At 37.6% G+C, this 18,975-nt stretch overlaps 2 protein-coding genes across 3 annotated transcripts in view; one reads left to right on the top strand and one right to left on the bottom strand.

Moving 5' to 3' along the window:
* Positions 1–2,246: 2,246 nt before the first annotated feature.
* hsd17b3 (hydroxysteroid (17-beta) dehydrogenase 3) lies at positions 2,247–12,201 on the bottom strand. 2 transcript variants are annotated; one of them, XM_015006326.2, is made up of 11 exons: positions 10,989–12,195; positions 5,486–5,532; positions 5,252–5,327; positions 5,032–5,139; positions 4,865–4,932; positions 4,332–4,376; positions 3,926–3,960; positions 3,710–3,791; positions 3,563–3,628; positions 3,311–3,460; positions 2,247–2,788 (listed from the first exon to the last, which is right to left on the bottom strand). In XM_015006326.2, the coding sequence occupies exons 1-11, from the start codon at positions 11,137–11,139 to the stop codon at positions 2,642–2,644; spliced, it is 975 nt and encodes a 324-aa protein (XP_014861812.2). In that variant the 5' UTR covers positions 11,140–12,195; the 3' UTR covers positions 2,247–2,641. The 2 variants fall into 2 exon arrangements, with proteins under 2 accessions (XP_014861812.2, XP_087864931.1); XM_088008805.1 differs by having other exon boundaries at positions 4,865–5,139; positions 10,989–12,201.
* Positions 12,202–17,061: 4,860 nt separating this feature from the next.
* The window catches only part of ipo11 (importin 11), a 108,458-nt gene continuing 106,544 nt past the window's right edge, over positions 17,062–18,975 (top strand). Inside the window, exon 1 of the mRNA XM_015006323.2 lies at positions 17,062–17,207. The gene's annotated coding sequence lies outside the window, so the exon portion shown is untranslated. The remainder of the gene's footprint in view (positions 17,208–18,975) is intronic.

Here is an 18,975-nt window from a genome sequence, read left to right as displayed (position 1 = left end):
CCATTCTGTCCTCTTGCACACCCTGATGGTGCTTTCAGGGCGATGTGCAACGTTATTTTCTCACAATATAGCACTTTGCCCGTGAGAGTTTCCTGTATGTTACCATTCACGGCCTCTGCCTCTTCTTCACTCCCATCATCATCCTCATTTAACTGTTGTATGTATGTATTTCCTGAATTTTAGACAGGGATGTCCGACAAGTCCAATAAGTTCACAAGTGTGGACTTGTTTAGTTTGTAGAGCTTCCCCTTCTGGCTGAACTGTGTAGGACAGTTTATTAATGCCCTAGATCTCCAGAGGAAAGGTGTTCAGGTTGTTCCTCTGGAACTGGTTGCTAAACATCATGTAGCCATATCTCTGATGGATGGAGAAAGTTTGGAGGTCAGACTTTCATACGTTTGCGCTTTGATTTAATGCATCTGCAGCAGAGGAAGGTCACTGGCCTGCAGTGGTTTGCCATGATATAAACTTTATGAAAACTCTTCAGTAGTGTGAGCGTGGATTTTAAATGTGCTGCAGTGTGTTTTAATCCTTCCCTCCGAACTAGCTTTGCCTTCTCACTACTTGCATCTTCCGATGTACTGCTGTACACCTTCCCTGTCTCTCTTGAAGTATTTCCACATCAAGATGGGTTCAGGGTTTTTTGCAGTGTCAAGTTTCCACCAAACATAGCTAAGCTAGTTTTTCATCTGACCAGAGCACCATCTTCTCCACTGTGACCCTCAAACCCGAGGTGCTCTGTTAAATGGTCTTTTTATAAGCTTAGTCACATAAAAGTCAGCTTTTAAAATTTTTGAATCACAAAAATATTTCCCAGAGCCACAACATGCCACAATACCTTCAGCATGTTATATTAAAGAATGGTGCATTTATAACTTTTATCTATACCAACCTTTCACCTCATTGATGCTTCTACCTCTGTCTTACTGATTGCCACACCTTAAAATCATCTCATTAATTGTCATGTAGGACAAATCAAGACTGTCCTTCTTTGAGTAGGTGCCATTTAGTTTTAGTTTGAAAAAGTCAAAGCAAGTATGGAGGATCTAAGCTCAGGGTCACTCTGACCATCTCCATCTCCTTCTCCCATCCCCTCCACTATCTTTGATGGGGGAGGATTGTACATCATGGCTGTCTAAACATGCTGCCTGCCTATGATTTTGGCTTTTCTCACAGCACGAAAGGCCGTGTGAACCTGACGTCTATGTGGTTTTATCATTGTACGTCATTTGCAGCAGTCTTTTGCAGTATGTCATCTTGGCATCTGTTTCCATTCTGAACCAAACTCCAGCTTGATATGACGTTCACTTTCCTTCACTATGCGGTTTGTGCAAGGTGAGTATGTTTAGGACAGCAGTAAGATACCAGACTCAGAAACTAAAATAATTTTTTTTTTTCATGATTTATAACAGGATGTGAAATCATGTTAAAATATTTAGGACACACAGTGAAAGAGTTTATATTTTTCAACACATTTGGACATATAGATTTGTCAGAGATTCAATAAAAATGGAAAACTGAAAGAAAAGACTTCTTCATTTTTTTCTGTAAAATGCAAAACGACAAATACAGTTTCCGGCTGAGAAGAAATTAGGACACCCACACATTTATTCCTACTTGTGATGGCTAAAATTACGCCCACATACATCACGTCATTGCACATGATTAGAACGTTGTTGCTTTGCACTGCAGACATTTAGGTGAGAGCCAAACGGCTGTCTGAGGTCCTGAGAGAGAACAACAATGGCAGCTTCTGAGTCTTGTTCGGTATTTAAAGACGTCTCACAAGAACTAAAATCAGTGCGTTCCACTGTACAGAAAACTGTATTAGTGAGACATTCAGAACAACTGCGTACATTCTCAGGTCAAGAAAATTCACCCTAAAATCAAACCAGATGCTTAAAGAAGTCCGTCTCATGAAAACGCTCACTTCACACACGTTCACGGGAGATACAGTAATACAGTAGGCTCTTGTTTATAAGACCGGGCCCCTTAACTGCCACCCTCAAAAAGCTTACAGCAACCTCATAAGTACTTGAGGTCACCTGTGTCCTCATGACACTTAAGGTGTTTAAGCAAATTAAGTAAATCCATCAAGGGGCTGGCTGAGTGTTAAGACACTGGACCGAGTTAGAGCTTAACCGTAATCTGATTGAGATGCTGCAGGTTGACTTGAAAGAAATATTGTCGATAGGCTACTGTCACAAATATATCCGTTTCCCTCAAAATGAACCAGTGGAGAGCAATGACGAGTTATACAGAGCTGCATTTTATTTTTAATCGCTTGTGATACATTTACCTGACATCTATTTGAGCGACACTTTAGCAGACACAACATAGTTTGATAAATCAGGACATAAAACACAAAGAAACAGAAATTATGACAAAACCTATATTTAAACAGTTTGTACAGTAAAACTATGTAGCTGCGCATTAGTGAGTTATGCTTCATTTATTGAGGGTTTGTTTTTACACATTTGGAAATAACAATAAATCGTAGGTCTTTATAATTTTAGCCATAAATATGTACATATAAAAACACACACACACACAAAAAAAATCATAATAATCGACTCCTTCTGTTGTTCACAGCATCCATCAGTTCTATAATTAAAAGTGGATTCAACAATTTCATGTGTTCCTATTTTTTCATACCGTTCTTAGATTCCATTTTTGACTCAGAAAGTGACTCCCTCTGACCTGTTTTCTTTTTAACGTAGTCCTGTAAGCCTTGCAGCACAATCTCAGCATAGACGAGCTTAAGAGGAATAGACTGCAGCAACCAGGCCTAAATGAACAACACAAAGACAACCATGAGGATAACTCAGTCTGCCAGCATACAGTGCCTTGTCCAAACTCTTCCAACTTTCTCAGCAATTTCTCATGTTTCAGCCACAAAATTCAGTGCATTTTCTTGTCTGAAAGAAATATGCAAATTAATATGTAGCAGTGAAAAGGACATGTTTCTGCAAGCGAGCTTTGCGCATAAATAGACTGAAATTTTAGTCCATTCTTCTTGCAAAAATATCAACAGCCGAGCCGAGCCGATTTGGTGCAAGTAGTTGCACCAAATCTGTTTTTGGAAGTGTCAATGTGAAGGGGGTTGATAATTTCATGACACTTTAAAATTTTTTACATGAAAACAATTTTAAAAAACAAATAGCATTATTTTTCCACTTTGCAAATATATATATATTTTTGCCTAACAAATAAACATGAGAAAATGTGGAAAGTTCAAGATGTTTGAATACTTCTGCAAGGCACTGTTCTGTTACTTGGCATCATGAGATACTTTTGTAAATTGTTTTACCAGGAGTGTGTGGCAGACAGTGCCGTTGATTTTGTCTCCAGCTCTGACGTACTGCAGGGATTTTTGTACAAAGTATTCTGGCAGCAGAGTCACCATGTTCGTCTTTTGGAAACCCGCCATCCGAGTGGAGACCCCGAAAGGAGCCACTGCCTGAGAAAACATTCAGAATGTGCTTCAGGTTCGCAGCAAACAGTTTCAGCCTATTTGTGGTCCAGAGTTTTTCAGAGAAGGTCTGAAAGAATGTTGTGGTACCTGTATGATGATCCCGCTATCTCTGTACTCTGCTTGGAGACCTTGAGAAAATCTTTCCACAAAGACCTGCACAACCCGACATTCATGCAAAGGTTATAAATGATCCAATCAGATGACCTGCAAAATATCTTAGATGGATCATTTTACCTTTGATGCAGCATAAAGGGTATAGAGTGGAAAGGGAAAAGAAGCAATTCCTGAAGCAACATTGATGATCACCCCTTTATTCCTGCAGAGCCAAAGAAAAATTCAAAATTCAACAGCTGCAAACATATTTGTGGAAAGCTGAACTGCGTTGAACAGCATATTATAATATAGCTCTGTTAAACATTACATCTAATGAAGAAAACATGGGTAGGAGACCTGTTCTCCATGCCTGGGAGGATTATTTTGCACATCTGAAGACAAATGAAAACGAGTTCAGATTCGAGAGAAATGAGAGTATACAGCAAGTGTCTCAAGACTGAGGAAACTCAGTCAAATAAAAGTTAAATATACACTGCTCAAAAAAATAAAGGGAACACTCAAATAACACATCCTAGATCTGAATGAATGAAATATTCTCATTGAATACTTTGTTCTGTACAAAGATGAATGTGCTGACAACAAAATCACACAAAAATCATCAATGGAAATCAAATTTATTAACCAATGGAGGCCTGGATTTGGAGCCACACACAAAATTAAAGTGAAATGTTCCCTTTATTTTTTTGAGCAGTATATTTCTCTTTTGTATTTTACAGAACTGATGTAACAGAAACTCTCTTACCTTGCACAACGTTTTCACATTGCAGTTTATCACCTTCGTTATTGTCTGAAAATACACATTGACACCTGTCTCAGTAAATGGTTCAGGACGTTAAACTCAACTTCAGAACATTTAATATTGAAACAAGTTGTTTTACATTTTATTTTAAAGGAAATGTAAAAGTTTGTTTACTATTAGAAAGAACCCTGAGATGAAACCACTCAGAAAGTGCTGAATCAATCACCATTTTGTTTGTCTTGTGTATAAAACTAGAGGATTAATCATTTAAATTATTGAGAGTTTCACTTTTTGAATTAAATTAGTGGGGGGAAAAAACTTTTACATTATGTTCTGATTTCCTGAGATGAACCTGTTACGCATTTAAATAGAGATATTCATTTTCTCTTGGGACAAGCGGATTTATTCAAAACAAACATCTTTCAAAATGATGTGTTTATATCTGTAGGTGTGCATTTTAATGTCAGGAGGATATCAAGTTAGTTCCTAAAAATTCACATGCGCTCTCATGTGCAATCTTGTGAAATATCACTGACCTTGTCCAGCTCCTCAGACTCGAGAAACTTACAGGGGACGAAGGTGGGGAGCACCCCAACGTTGTTAACTGTGTACGAGGAGACAAAAGATGTTGTTTCGGAGAAAGAATATTCCTTCATAATTATGCTTTGAATATTAAATAGAAGAAAAAATATGAAGGCCTGACCTAAAACGCCAATGTTAAGGTCTTTTAACGCTTCCTCTATTTCCCTGAAGATATTCTCCTCACTGAAGTCTGCCACAATCACCTTCACCCTCCGTCCTGTGGTTTCACCTGAGACAATATCAAACACTGACATTACTCCGAACAACAGCCATCTATAAAAAAAATGATTATTCATACATTTGTAGGTGTTTTTGGAACTACAAACAAGCAAGTGTTATACCTATTTCCTCTGCCACCTTTTCCAGCGTTGCTTTAGTTCGACTCATGATGACAACATTCATTCCTCGGTCAGCAAGCTGAGAAGCGGAGTGTGACGGTTAAAATCAGGAACAAAAATGTCCACATGCAAATATTAGTGAACAGAGTTCAAATAAAAGGTAAGTATATTTAGGTTACAAATTTAAATGCAAAAAAAGAAAAAAAAGTTTATCACATTGTTTAAACAGTTACTTACTGCAAATGCATAAGCTCTTCCTATGCCTTCTGACGCACCAGTCACCACTAAAAGAGAGGAAGCAAAGAGTAAGATATTCAAATCAACTGTTTCTGTTTGCAGCTGTTTACAACTCAACACTAGGGGCGCTGTCACTCTCCACCTCCTTCTGAAGGTCCTTCCAGCGCTGTCAGAAGGACTTTAGGGCCCAGTTTCAGAAAGCAGGATGAGTGAAAATCCTGAGTAAGTTCAAGTTGACTATGGGTTTTCGGTTTCTGAAAGCCAGACAGCTGTTATCCTGAGTCAGCAGAGATTGTTACTTCGCGAACAATCTCTGCTCGGCATGATTGTTTGAGGAAATCCTGAGTTTGTCCTATCATTTTGCTGGCTGGCACAAGGAAAGTTTCAGAAACGGTGCTTCCTTTCCTGTGGGAGCCTGTAAAAGCTGGACAGGATATATTCTCTATCGGAAGAGGGCGATCACACCTCGAGTGGATGTCTTTCGTTTCCGGGTTATTTAAAGCGTTACAGTTTTCAATTTACCTCATTGAAGTCCCCCCATTTTTGATGAGGTACCTTGATTGATTGATTGATTGATTGATTGATTGATTGATTGATTGATTGATTGATTGATTGATTGATTGATTGATTGATTGATTGATTGAATTAAATTTCCGCCTGCACGTCACATTGAAACAAAGAGGTTATCTTTGTGCTGCTTCGTTTTTATACCAACTGGATGCTGTCGGGAAAGTTACTGTACCACCTGAGCTGATCAACAGCAGAGGTGGATGTGGATCAATTAGGCTACTCATGTCTATAAAGTTCTCCTTAGCAGAATAGTGTGTGTCTCTACCTGTCATGGACGCATGGTATTCTATCTCGGACATGTTGCTCTCCATTAAATATCTTTTTTCCTGTTTTATGTTGTTGGTATCAAGCACAAATTGTTCAGTTTTAAGTGAATTATATTGAGTAATGTAGCTTTTTAAACTAGAGCCCTCCCACCATCGGACTATAGATAATTGTGAATTGAAACTACAAACATTGTTGGTATTGCAGCATCAACAGTATTGCCTTTGTTTTTTAATATATTATCCTTTTGGCATCATTGAAATGTGTAATTCCAGTGGTAAGCAACAATGGTCATTTTAAGGTTCTTAAAGTGAGGTTCTCCCCTTCTGAAAACCCTGAGTATCAGAGAGTCGGGTAGGCTTATTCAGAGTAACTGCCTTCTCAGAGCTTGTTAACCCTCCTTTCTGAAATAGGGCCCAGGACTGCCCAGGACTGCCTGCGTTAATGTTTGTTTACACTTCAGTCCATTTTGTTCTTACTCACTGTGCTAAAACAACATGTTCCTCAGCTGATAAAATGTTTGCTGAGAACAAACAGAAACTGTTTCCAAGGGCTCACAACATCACAACACTCCCCTTTGGTTCTGACAAACTAATAAAATCACACACGCACACGCACACGCACACACACGCACACACACACACACACACACACACACACACACACATATATATATATATATATATATATATATATATATACATACATATACATACATATACATAGGTTAGGTTACTCGCTTTTTCATGATCAGCTTTCAATGCAAAGGAATGAATTTCAAATGGTTTTACATCCTTTTCCAGACTGATGAGCAGCAAAAGTTGCTTTTCTAAAGTTATTGCTGGTGTATTTCCTCTTTGTGTAACCTTGTCATGTTGAATGAATTTCAGCTACAGTAACTTGAAATCATTGTTTTTCCGCATCACTTTACAATTTTCAACATCATCTTGGAGAATCTTTTCTAAATGTTTTCTACAATGTTGCATCAGTTCCTTGAGGTGTGCAGTCAATCATTTCTGCAACGGCATTTTAATCTGGTAGGGAACTGGACTTTAACTGGGTCATTGTATTGTCTATCTTTTTTTTTCCTGGCTCTGTTACTCACTGGCAGATTACTTTGGGCAGTTTTACAGATAATGAAAAGATAATGAAAGTGCATTTTGTTCTTGATGAATCAACATGAGTGTGTTGTTTTGTTGTTCAGTGTAGTGGAAAGACATGAGAGTTAATTATTAATTATTGCTGTTTCATTTTTTCTGCTTTGGTCATGGGTTGGCAGCAATGGACCATTGGAAAGAAAAGCAAAAGCTGTGTGTCTTCCGGTAAAGACGTGGGCTTGAAGGTTTTGTTTTTTTATATTAAAATATATGGGTAAGCCTCACTTTGATTTTGACTTTGCTTTGAAATCCCTGTGATTGCTTTCTGAAATTACTAGCATGAAAAAAGACACTGTTTCAAATCAACACAGACTTGGTACAACTCTCTCCCTTTGCAATCTTGCATCACCTACTTTTCTCTGAACACAATTGAAATGCTGGTTGACAGAGAGCAAAGATTAAGTTTTTCTTTCTAGATTATGTTCTCTAAAGCATGTTACTGTCAGATTTTGAGCCTTAAAGTCAGATGTTGCACTCAATGAATGTCTGTTCTTCCAACAACTGCAGATGAACAGTCCAGGACAGAGTAAACACATGCCAGTAGAATCCCTCAATGCATGACTAAATCCCAATTCCCAATTAAACACTTTCCAGTTGCGCTGAACATCCAGATGTTAGATGGTTTCACCGGGGAGCTGACGTGTACAATATGCTGCAGAAAAACAAATCAACTGCTGGAACATGACAACAAACAGATGCTCAGAAAATACAAAGACAGGAAGAAAGAAGGCACCTTCAGATGCAATAAAAAAGACTAAGAAATTAGATAAATCATTAAACATTCAATGATATAATTAATAATCAGCTGTATGTATCAATTTAGTAGCCCTTCATATCACTTAGTACCCATGAAGTAATCCTCAGTTTCAAAAAGGTTAGTGACTCCTTAATTGCACTTTATTACTGGGACTGCTTAATGGAAAATCAGGGTAATCAGTTTCAGGGGTTTGAACTTTAGTTGCAAAAGAGCTTCTTTCTCAACAAAATGGGCTGCAAAGGTTATATTTTCAAAATAAAATAACAAGACAGACAGCAAACAGAGAACAAAAAATTATGTAGTTTCGATTCCTGATTGTTATTCACAATAAAACAACCACATTAAAATTTTATTTAAAAGCTGTAAATGGCAAACGCCACTACAGGTTTCTACATTTGACAAGACATGATTAAAGTGCATGGAGCCAAAACTCCAGGAAGTTGAAAAACAATAACATTTTTTTTGGCCTGAGGTCAATGTTTTTTCATTGTCTACTTTGCAGTAATTATTTCAGAATGCTGTCGCCATGAGGATTTCTCCTAAAGTTCTCACTTGCTGATTCATAATGGATGAAAATGATCTTAACAGGTTCACAGCAGGAGAACTCACCCCAATTTAAGGCGCATTTCAAAGTCTTTGAGTTTTTTCACATTTTATCACAACTGTTATGAAGGTCTACAAACAATTCCTAAACATGCAATGTGATTCGAGATCTACAAATACAAAATTGCTTCCATTTCTGTATAGCAAAGCGGTTTATCTTAGCATTTAAGCCTACAATGTCTTGAAAAAAATATTGACTCTCCCTTGAACTTTTTCATTGTGTTATATCACAACAAACATTATTGTATTTTGCTGATATTTTTATGATAGTACGGCACAAAGTAGTGTATAACCGTGCAGTTAAATGAATAAAAAAATAAAATGAATTTTTTTTTTTTTTTTTTTTTTTACAAATTACACCATTGTGGATCTTGCACAGGGAAACTGGTCAGAGTTGATTTTTTTCTTTATTCCTATGGTAAAATCTGGTGGGTTCAGCATCTTTTTGTGTCAACACCTTTATTCCGCAGGATCAGAGCTGATGAGAATATTGCTGGAGTTAAATATTGGAAAATTCTGGGATTAATCTGAGACTTGAGACTGGGGTGAAGGTTTACCAACAACCCCAAAGAAGGGGCAGAGTAACAAGCAAAGGAAATGTTTTATATCAAAGCATGTCCATGTTTTAGAATTGTCCCATTAAGAGGCTAAACCTAAATGCAATTGAGAATTTAAGGGATCTGAATAAATTTGGAAGGCAAATACATATATGTAAGGCAAATGTATTCAGATCCCTGAATATAAGAAGGATATCATATGCATATGATCACTTGCATGTGACCAGTTCTGACTATTTTATTCTGAGACAAACCACTGAAAATCCTCCAAATACAGTAGTCAGTGTCAAGTCAGATGGCAAGAGGAGCCATGTAGAACATTTAGCAACAAACAGTACACAATACATCTGTTCTCTTATTCATTGCGCACAACAAAATAGCTATAATGTTCTGCTACCATAATCTTCAAACTGAATTTTGACATGAGAAAAAAAGGAGGGAAAACATAACAAGTTTCACTCGTTCTACAGGGTTCTGGAGATGTGTTGTTGCTTTTTTTTTGTACATTTAGCTTGTGCCAGTGAGATCCTACTGATACACATATCATTTTCTCCATCGTAGGAAATAAATTGCAAGTCTCCACACGAGCCTGCAAGATATGTTCTTAAATTAACTTTAAGAAATCCAGATTAAATGTGAGAAACGTGTTTTCGGGATGGGCATATTCTGATAGAAATGCAAACCTATGCAAATGAGGCTTTAAGTTGTTAAAATAGGGCTGAACGCAGAGGTATGTGCAGCCTAGAACATACTGTCCTGGAAGTTTTCTTCTGTGCTGGAATGGAATGAGATTGTTCTTTAGAAAGAAAAATCAGTCCAGCATTCTGTGTCTTTCACAAGACCTCCTCCTGCTCTGTGGGAAGCTGTATAAACTCTTCAGAAGCTGCCAAAGTAAATCACTCAATTTAGTCTCGCTGCACTGGGATCAGCAGGGGGATTTCAATGGCAACTGAGGTCTGAGGCCTGAAACAGAGCTCTTAGTGCTTGTCGTTGTGTTCAAGTAAAATTGACATTCATATCAACTTTTCAGGTTATAGTCGTTGGATCAGCTGGGGAATGCAACAGAATGCAACAGAGCGTGTCCTATATTCGCTAAATCCCCTATCAACAGACCCTGGAGGTGCTCTATAATTTGGGTTCAGAATCTTCCTCTTATTCCAGCTAATTTTACTTTTCCTGTGGTTGTTTGGCTCAAGACTAAATCAGAATTCAAGACGAGTCATCTGTTAGAAGAGCCGAGCTTGATTTTACTTATTAACTCTCATTGCTTTTAATGCAAATGTGAGCAGCCGTTGTCTAGGAATGCATAAACTCTTCTGAAGCAAAGTCAGGACATGCATTTCAATGTTCGACATTGCACAAGTGCAATCCTGTGGAAAAGCAAGTGGTTTAAACAAGCCTGAGCTGGATGAGCCTCTTTCTGCAACAATTCTGCACCCGAGTATTCCAGCTTCAGGTGACCTCCAGCACAATGCTCCGTTTGTTGGGCATCATGTACTCGCAAAAGCTACGGTGCTCATTGACATTATATGGCTGCACTCATGAATACAAAATGTTGAATTATTTTTGTCTAAATGCGGTGAAAACTTTCTCACCTGCCCATTCTCCCATAGAAGTGAAGAAGGTCTTTGACAGAGGAAAATACCATTTAGGAAAAAGCATCCTACTGAAGAGCGCCAGCTTCCCTCCATAGTAAACAACAACTGCTGCACCAAGCAAAGTGAATATCAGCTCCAGGAGATCCATGTTTTTCTAGTGCAGTGAATCAGGATTTAAACCTTCCAGCGTCTCCGTCTTGCGTCAGTGGATTTGTTCAGTCTGGTAATAAAGACTGAAAGAAGGGAAAACTCTGCCAGAAGACACTCCCCCTTTTACAAACTGTTCACACACACGCACAAAAACACGTTGTGGCACAGTCTGTCTGTTTGCCTGTCTGTCTATTTATCTATCAATCAATCTAAATATCGTCACGTTTATCTGATGAGGTAAACCAGGTCGCTCAGAAACACAGACACTTCTCTCAGTCAGTCCAGCTGGTTCATAATTGTTTTCTTTGGTATGTTATTTTGTTAAATAGCCATCTGTCACCCCTGTTTGCTTCACAGTTTTTTCTTGAGGAACTTGTATATGTGAAAACATGTCTCTTGCTTTCCATTGAGGACTCATTTTCTCTGCTCCTAAGAAATTTTCCATCCTATGACATTTACAAGCATGATTTTTTTATGGGTTTTTTTTTTTTTTTGTCTCTTGTGGCTTTTCGTTTATTTTTTTTTCTTTTCTTTCTTTTTTTTGCCAAAATATCTTTATTGAACATTTTTAGCAGTTTAAACAAACACAGTTCAAACTATCAGTAAGCTGTAGCTCAACAGTAATAGCACTATGTTCAAACCAAATCCAACAAAGTGGCCCTCAAGGAGTCCTGATCATAATGCAAGCCACCACAAACTTCACACATCATCTCCATATCAAGGCATCAAATACAACAGTGTATGTAACTTAAGAGAATTGCTTATATTTAGAAACATCAGTGTACTCCTCTTTAAATGACTTATACTGTCATCTGGCATGTTTAGATCTTTAACATACGTAATGGAGGGGTTCTGAAAACACTCAAAGAAGTCATAGTGGCCTTTATTGAAAGTGATCTGACAGGAAATCGTCACATCAGTGTGGGAAAGGGGAAAACATGCAGCAAAGGTCAACAGGTCGGGTTGTGAGGCTGTGATGGGTGCGTCTAGGACTGAGGCCTACATGAGTCGAACACTTTACTCCTACGCTATCACCATTCCCCCACAAGCACGATCAAACATAAGAATGCATTAATTACATATACCTCACTGTCTGCTTAGAGCTTTTGGGGAAATTATATACTACAATGCACCTCCTTGCATTTTTTATTAAGGTCTATAAACAATTCCTTAACATGTAGTGTGAACTGTAAGTCCAATTCATACAAATTGTCTTTATTTTAGCTTTTGAACCTACAGCATCTTCCAAAAGAATATTTTTTCTCATATTGTGTGCACAAACGTCAAAGTATTTTAGTATGATTTAATAGGATATTAATAGGAATGCTTAATTTCTACATTTCTTTGAAAAACAAAAATTTGGAAGGCATAGCTCATCAATAAATACAGGTGTTTTAAACATGTAAGTAAGTAAAACATTTATTTATATTTTAATGAAGAAGTCAGACAAACACATCTGCCGAGTTATAAGATGCACAGTTGAAACCAGATATTTAGATACAATGAATAAAAAGACACAAACACACGATTTCCTCATTGTCTGAAGTTAAATCAAACTAAGGTTAGCTAGAATTAGCAAAATCATTTATATTTGCTAAATGCCAGAAAACTTGGCAAGAACACTTTTTAGAATTTTTTATTTTTTTTACATTCCTCAAATTCAAAAGTTCATGGTCACTATCCAGGATAACTATCTTCTAAACTGTATGACATGGATCAAGCCTTTTGGGTTTCCTTCCACAAGCTTCTCACAATACACCACTGGAGTTCTGGCTCGTTCCTCCTTACAGAGCTGGTGTAAATGAGTCCATTTTGTTGGGCGCCTCACTCATGCACGCCTTTTCAAATCTTCCCATAACTTCTCCATGTGAATGGTATTGTGGCTTTGTGGTGCTAAGCAGAGACAGGGAAGTTGGTCATAACTGATGAGAAGGTATTACAGAAAAATACTGGATGAGAAGGTCCCATATTACTTAAAATTGGGACAGTGGATAATTTTCCAACAGGACAACAAATTTCAACGTACACCCAGAGCCCTATTAGAAAACAAAAGGATTAGCAGAGCTTGACAACAACTGATGGGGCCATCCAGGACATGTGGCTGTGCAATGTCATCTCTCGTGCCCTGAAATGGTGATGATAGAATGTCATGACAGTAATGAGAATGTCATACAGCAACAATCTTTGATCACAGAAGAACTCCTGGGTTCTGGACTACCGTATTTTCCGGACTACAAGTCGCTACTTTTTTCCCCTACGCTTCGAACCATGCGGCTTATAGTCCAGTGCGGCTTATATGTGGATTTTTCTTCAACCACCAGGAGGCTCTTTAGCAGGAAGTGAATCATTGGAAGTCAAAATTGGAAATAAAAGAAGAAATTGCCCATTAAAACCATAGACATGAGCATGATATCATGTCTCTGATTAAAATGGAATTAGGTTTTAATAGGGAATTGAAATTTGAGAATGTTGTTGATCATAGCATTGAGGGGAAAAAGAAGATTTTTTGTGGCAGAGATGTCTGCGGCTTATAGTCTGGTGCGGCTTATAGTCCGGAAAATACTTAGTTGACTTCCAGTAAAATCTTTGCCTTCCTTGTCACTTATTTCTCCTCATTGACCCCCTAGAAGTTGTTGTCTGCCTTCTTAGTCACTTGATTATCCAACTGGGGAGATTTGCCTGTCTGCTTGTGACCATTTTGTCCCATGAGTGCAACCTGTCAACAGTGGCATCACTTTTTGTGCTTATAGTTTTGTATGACCCTTGCTGCTGCGTGCTTGGTTTGGCACAATGAGAAGTTTCCCTAAGCAGAAATCTACTGTAATGGTCATGCTTTTGATGGTTTTTGATCAGTTATGTTCTTTTGTGTGTCTACTTTCCTCAGCTCATTATTCTTTGTTGCTAAGTGTTTTCTGAGCTTCTCCATTAATTTGATAGCCTACTTTAAATTGATTTGTGATGAAACTTAAGTTTTTGTTTTCGAATTATTTATTTTGTGCTTAATGGCTTCAGTTATTGCCAGGAAGAAGGAGAGAATGATGAAGAAAACATCCAAATGCAGAATATAGAGGAAATAGCCAAGGAATTTGATAATCTATTGAACACTATGTGCAGCCAAACCAGGGATAATGTTCTCAAAATCAAAATAACCGTTCAGTGTATTACCTCAAAGTAGGAATTTAGGATCATTATGTAGAGCAATTGGGTCACAAACTGACTATGGGCGTACATTCAAAGCCAGGACGAAAAATTAGCAGGGAAACAGAAAAATTCAGGCAGCAGCATAACCAATATTTCCAAAATCAAACAGGGACCAACTTATACACTGTAATCAAAAGTAAATCATATGAGGAAAATTCCTGAGAGGAATAGAAAAATTGCAAGCGAAAACAAACCATGAACCATGACAGATACCATCTCTTGCAATGCGTTTGCCATCCCACAGCTCCTGCATGTTTCCAGCCAGTCAAGTTGCATTACTGCTACTCGTCTTGTCGAACAGAGAGCCCTCAGGTGCTGTTGTTTTTATTCAGATAATTTGTGTTTGATAAGGCACAGCTTTTAGTCTTTGTTATTTCAGTTGCCAGGCTGTCTCGAATTTGTTTTCATTTCTCTGTTTGAACTTCATGAGACTTGCTCCAACTGAAGTGCTTTCTGCCTACCTGCATTTCACACGCCCGTCAGACAGAAACCCACTATGTCAATGTCATGGTGCATTGCAGGTGTACGATGGGAGTTTTGACAATGAATATGAGGTAGATTGGTGTGACAAAACATTCAACATTTTTGTTTTTACACAAGTAATGAAAAGAGAAATTTTACCTATATAGGGAACAACTATTCAGAATTTATATGTTTAGTTCATTTTGACTGACATGACAAGCAAATATTAATGCTTGGATATTTTATATTATATTAATATTAGATTTTTTTATATTCATTGGGGTATGTTTTGTTACTGTGCTGCCATAAGAAGTGAGTTTCCCCATTATGGAATTAATTAAGGATTGTTCCCATTATATTCCCCCCCAAAAAATAAATAAAAAAAATCCAGCAAAGTCCAAAATGATTTGCAATTTGCAATTTGGAAAGAATGAGAAACTACCACTATGATGTGCAAAAATAGCAAAATCTTGTGAAGATTGAACTAACAGTTATGACATTTTAATTCAGATCAGAGAGATGCACCAAAGCAATAGGGAAAAAAAGCTGTACCAGCAATTGGCTGGACTGAGTTTTGCTCAAGGTTTATTCTAGTAAAAAAAGATTCAATAAAATCCCCACACTTAACTGAAATGCCTAATGAACATTTCTGTTTAAACATATACATATTTTTGGTGATCATCTTTAATACTTTTTTTTTTTTTGCTGTTGACTTTTCATCATCTGTAAGCCAAATTCATCAAAATAACAAAGAACAAAGGCTTTAAATATTTCCCTCTACGTTTAGTAAATACTTTTTATTTGAGAGTTTCACTATTGAACTTTCTGTTCTTGCCGTTTACCGTTAGTAAAATGTTCACATGTTCTGTTAATGTGTTGCGATGTGTTGGCTGTGAATGACCCAGAAAGACATTCAAGCTCCTGAACAAAAACAATGTGAGTTAACTTCATTTAGAGACTCTCTAAAAATGATCATTCAATACAGGATACACTTACTGTGATACATACATAAGATACTGCTAATAAAAGCTCACACACTGTATTGTTGTCAGTGTAATCCTATACAGTATTAATTAAAGGAAATATATTTACATTTTTATTTTTTATTTTAGTTACATTTTATTTACATTTTGTAAAGGACACATTAAATTAACAGATAGATAGATTGATGGAAAGTTAGATAATAAGTTCTATTAATTCCATCGCCATCTCCCTCACAGCACTGTTACAAAAACACTTCAGAAACTTAGCCTCACTGGCTGATTGACCAATTGCCTAATTGGTCGACAAACTGACTCCCTTTTACCCCCAAAGCTACAGTCCCTTGACCTCTTTTGAGTCCTGTTAGCCCTCCACCCCACCAGAGAGGAGTTCAACAGATTAATTGCATGTTGGACAAAGGAGTCCCTAAGTCTCTTTGTCTTTCACTATGAAAGAAGCAGCCTCCCACTGAACCTGCTTTCCTGGCTGCTGATAACAGTCTGCTGAGGGTGGCTGGCATTATCCACAACAGCCAGGAGTTTCTGCAATGTTCTCCTCTCTGCCACTGTTGCTAGAGAGTACAGCCATGTGCCAGCCACAGAGCCGGCATGCTTGATTTGTTTCTCCAACCTGGAAAGGTTTGTCTTGGAAATGCTTCCGGTCAAGCACACCACAGCGTCTGATAAGGCGCTGGCAGAAATAGATTGATAAAATAACCACAGCAACTTTCCACAGATGTTAAAAGGTCTTCTCAGGGAGTAGGGTCTGGTTTGGTCCTTTTTATACTGATGTTTTGTGTTGCTTGTCCAGTTTAACTTGTTGTCCAGCCACAGTCCTGCAAGATATGTATAGATCTGCATGTCCTCCACTTATTCCCCTCCTATTAGAACCTATCTTGGACTATCTAGCCTCTACCCGTCCTAAAGTCAATGACCAGTTCCTTAGTCTTGGATGTATTTTGGTGCAAGTTGTTTGTATAGCACCAGTATATTGATTAATATTTATGTACATATGTTAATGATTTAATAAATTCACTTTTAAATGAATACATCAGTAACTACTTCATTATGATAAAAAAGAATACATAATACAACTATTTTTTTGTATTATAAAGTTTTATAATACAATTTTATATATTGTATTATACAATCTAGGAGTAGGACTATGGTGAGAATGGTTCTTGGAGCCTAACACATTCGGTTCTTGTTAGTGAACAGAGCCAAATATTTCAAATCTTGAAAAGAGCCGAGAATCCCATGACTGAGCACGCTGAACCTCATACGTCATCAGCATGCGCCAGCTGCAAGTCGCGCCATTCCAACCAGCGTGTTTCCATCGCTCGTTACGTTGAAACTACTGGCAGAGCTTCTACGGTCGCCACTGTTACTACTACACTTTCACTTTTCTTAAGGCTCTTTTGAGGTGAGAGCTTTTTACTCGTTTTTAAACCTAATTTATTCGATTACAGGACGCATAATAAGTGAACAGTTTCAACGTTGACGCACAGCCGTCGGTTTCTGGTTGAAGAAGTTTAGCTTGCTAGTTAGCTCAAAGTTAGCTGTGATGTTTAGTGATGTGTACACTGAAGAACTCATTATTAAATGAGCTGCTTGTATTTTATGAATTGGTGACATGCGGAGTGGTGATGTGAAGCAAGCTGTCTTGACATAGCTACGGTCTTTTTCGAATCGCGACAGCTCATTTTTGAATATGAACATGTCTTAGAGCTAGTTTAGGTCTCGCCTGTGCTCTAAAAGAACATGACAGTTTCATGGACACGCAGCATTTTAAATACATTAACTGCAACAAATACTGTAACAGAGGCCTCTGGTTAAGTATACTCACAGTATAAGGTAACAGACCGAAGCATCTGACAATGATGATGATGACGACATTCAGCAAGGGCTGTGTTGTCTGCAGAAAGCACAAGACATTAAACTGTCTTGCATCGGATTAACCCCTTGCGTTAGAGCATTGTTTACGTTGCGGCACACATTGGATGAAAACAGTTTTAAGCCAGACAAAAAAGCTAAATACATTTGCAGACCTCGCCTTGAACATCTTACCATATAAAATATTCGGCAGGATTTCAAAGCAAATGCCAAAAGTGGTATGTGCATATACCCTTGTGAAACCATTGTTTGTAAATATTAATATACCATGATTCATCTTTCACGTGATGCTAAGCAGCTTTCTAGAAAGTCTCTTTTACTTCTGTTTTAGTTGGAGCTCAAAACGGTGAAGAATAATGCATTTGCAATACAGTTGTTGAATATTGCATAATTTGGATTTAGGCTGCAACTGAGCCATCTTTCTCTTACCATTTGTTTTTTTCCCCTTGCCTTATATCCACTAAGTTCTCCATTGGTTTTACCATTTCAGCTGCCAATAAAAATGCAGGGATCCTCATAATTTGTGTCTTCAGCCATTCTGAAGCTGTTTACCTGAATTTGGGAGCCCAATTGTACTACTTTGTGCTACAATTGAACTTGCATTGCAGAGTGCAGTTGCTGATCTGAGTGTTTGCTTGCTGAGCAACAATGTTTAGGGTTTGAGGTCTAAATGGCATTAACTTAACTTCCTAGAACCAAGCCATCCCCTGCAAGCATTACAGATACATTTCAATAAATTAGAAAATATTCAAATGTTACTATTATTATTATTATTATTATTATTATTAAACTGAAATGTTTTTCAGTTGACAATTTAAAAATGTAGCTTGTGTAGGTTCATTACTCAAATAGATATATCTTCATTTTTATAAGAGTTTATTTCTATTAATTCTGATCCTTATGGAGTCTACCTTTTGAAAAGCCTAAATTTAGTTTATTTGAAAAGCTCTAGATGGGAATCAAATTGATGGTTAATATTTAGGAATTTGCAAAACTGTGTGACATTCCAAGGAGGCTATTCAGCTGTTTGTTTAAGGTGTTTTAGAACAGGTATGCATCCACAAGTTGCAGGACAGTAGCACTCATGGACTGGAGTTGGATCCTTTGGCTTTAGAGTTTAAAATTGAGAGTCAGAGACCTTCATTTCCACATCAAAATTTTCTTTCATCTGAAAAGAGTTCTTTGGAGAACTGAGTTCAATCCTTTTTCTCCTTTCCCCTGTTTAGGTGCTTTTGACATTGTCTCGGTTACATTTCAGTGAGTTTGCTTCATAATCCTCTGTGGGCTGCTGTTGTAGT

The sequence above is a fragment of the Poecilia mexicana genome, unplaced genomic scaffold (genome assembly GCF_051168715.1).
Source record: "Poecilia mexicana isolate PSO_F unplaced genomic scaffold, ASM5116871v1 scaffold_9, whole genome shotgun sequence".
NCBI lineage: Eukaryota > Metazoa > Chordata > Actinopteri > Cyprinodontiformes > Poeciliidae > Poecilia > Poecilia mexicana.
The sequence above is the reverse complement of the archived record's forward strand: the minus strand, read 5'-3'. Positions and strand labels throughout refer to the sequence as shown.

Excerpts from the sequence above, each read along its gene's own strand:
- hsd17b3 (XM_088008805.1), bottom strand. The coding sequence starts at position 11,139 with ATGGATCTCCTGGAGCTGATATTCACTTTGCTTGGTGCAGCAGTTGTT. Across the intron at positions 5,533-10,988 it reads TTCTATGGGAGAATGGGCAG|TGGTGACTGGTGCGTCAGAA; the intron begins GTGAGAAAGTTT and ends CCTCTCTTTTAG. Across the intron at positions 2,789-3,310 it reads CTGTCTGCCACACACTCCTG|GCCTGGTTGCTGCAGTCTAT; the intron begins GTAAAACAATTT and ends TTGTTCATTTAG.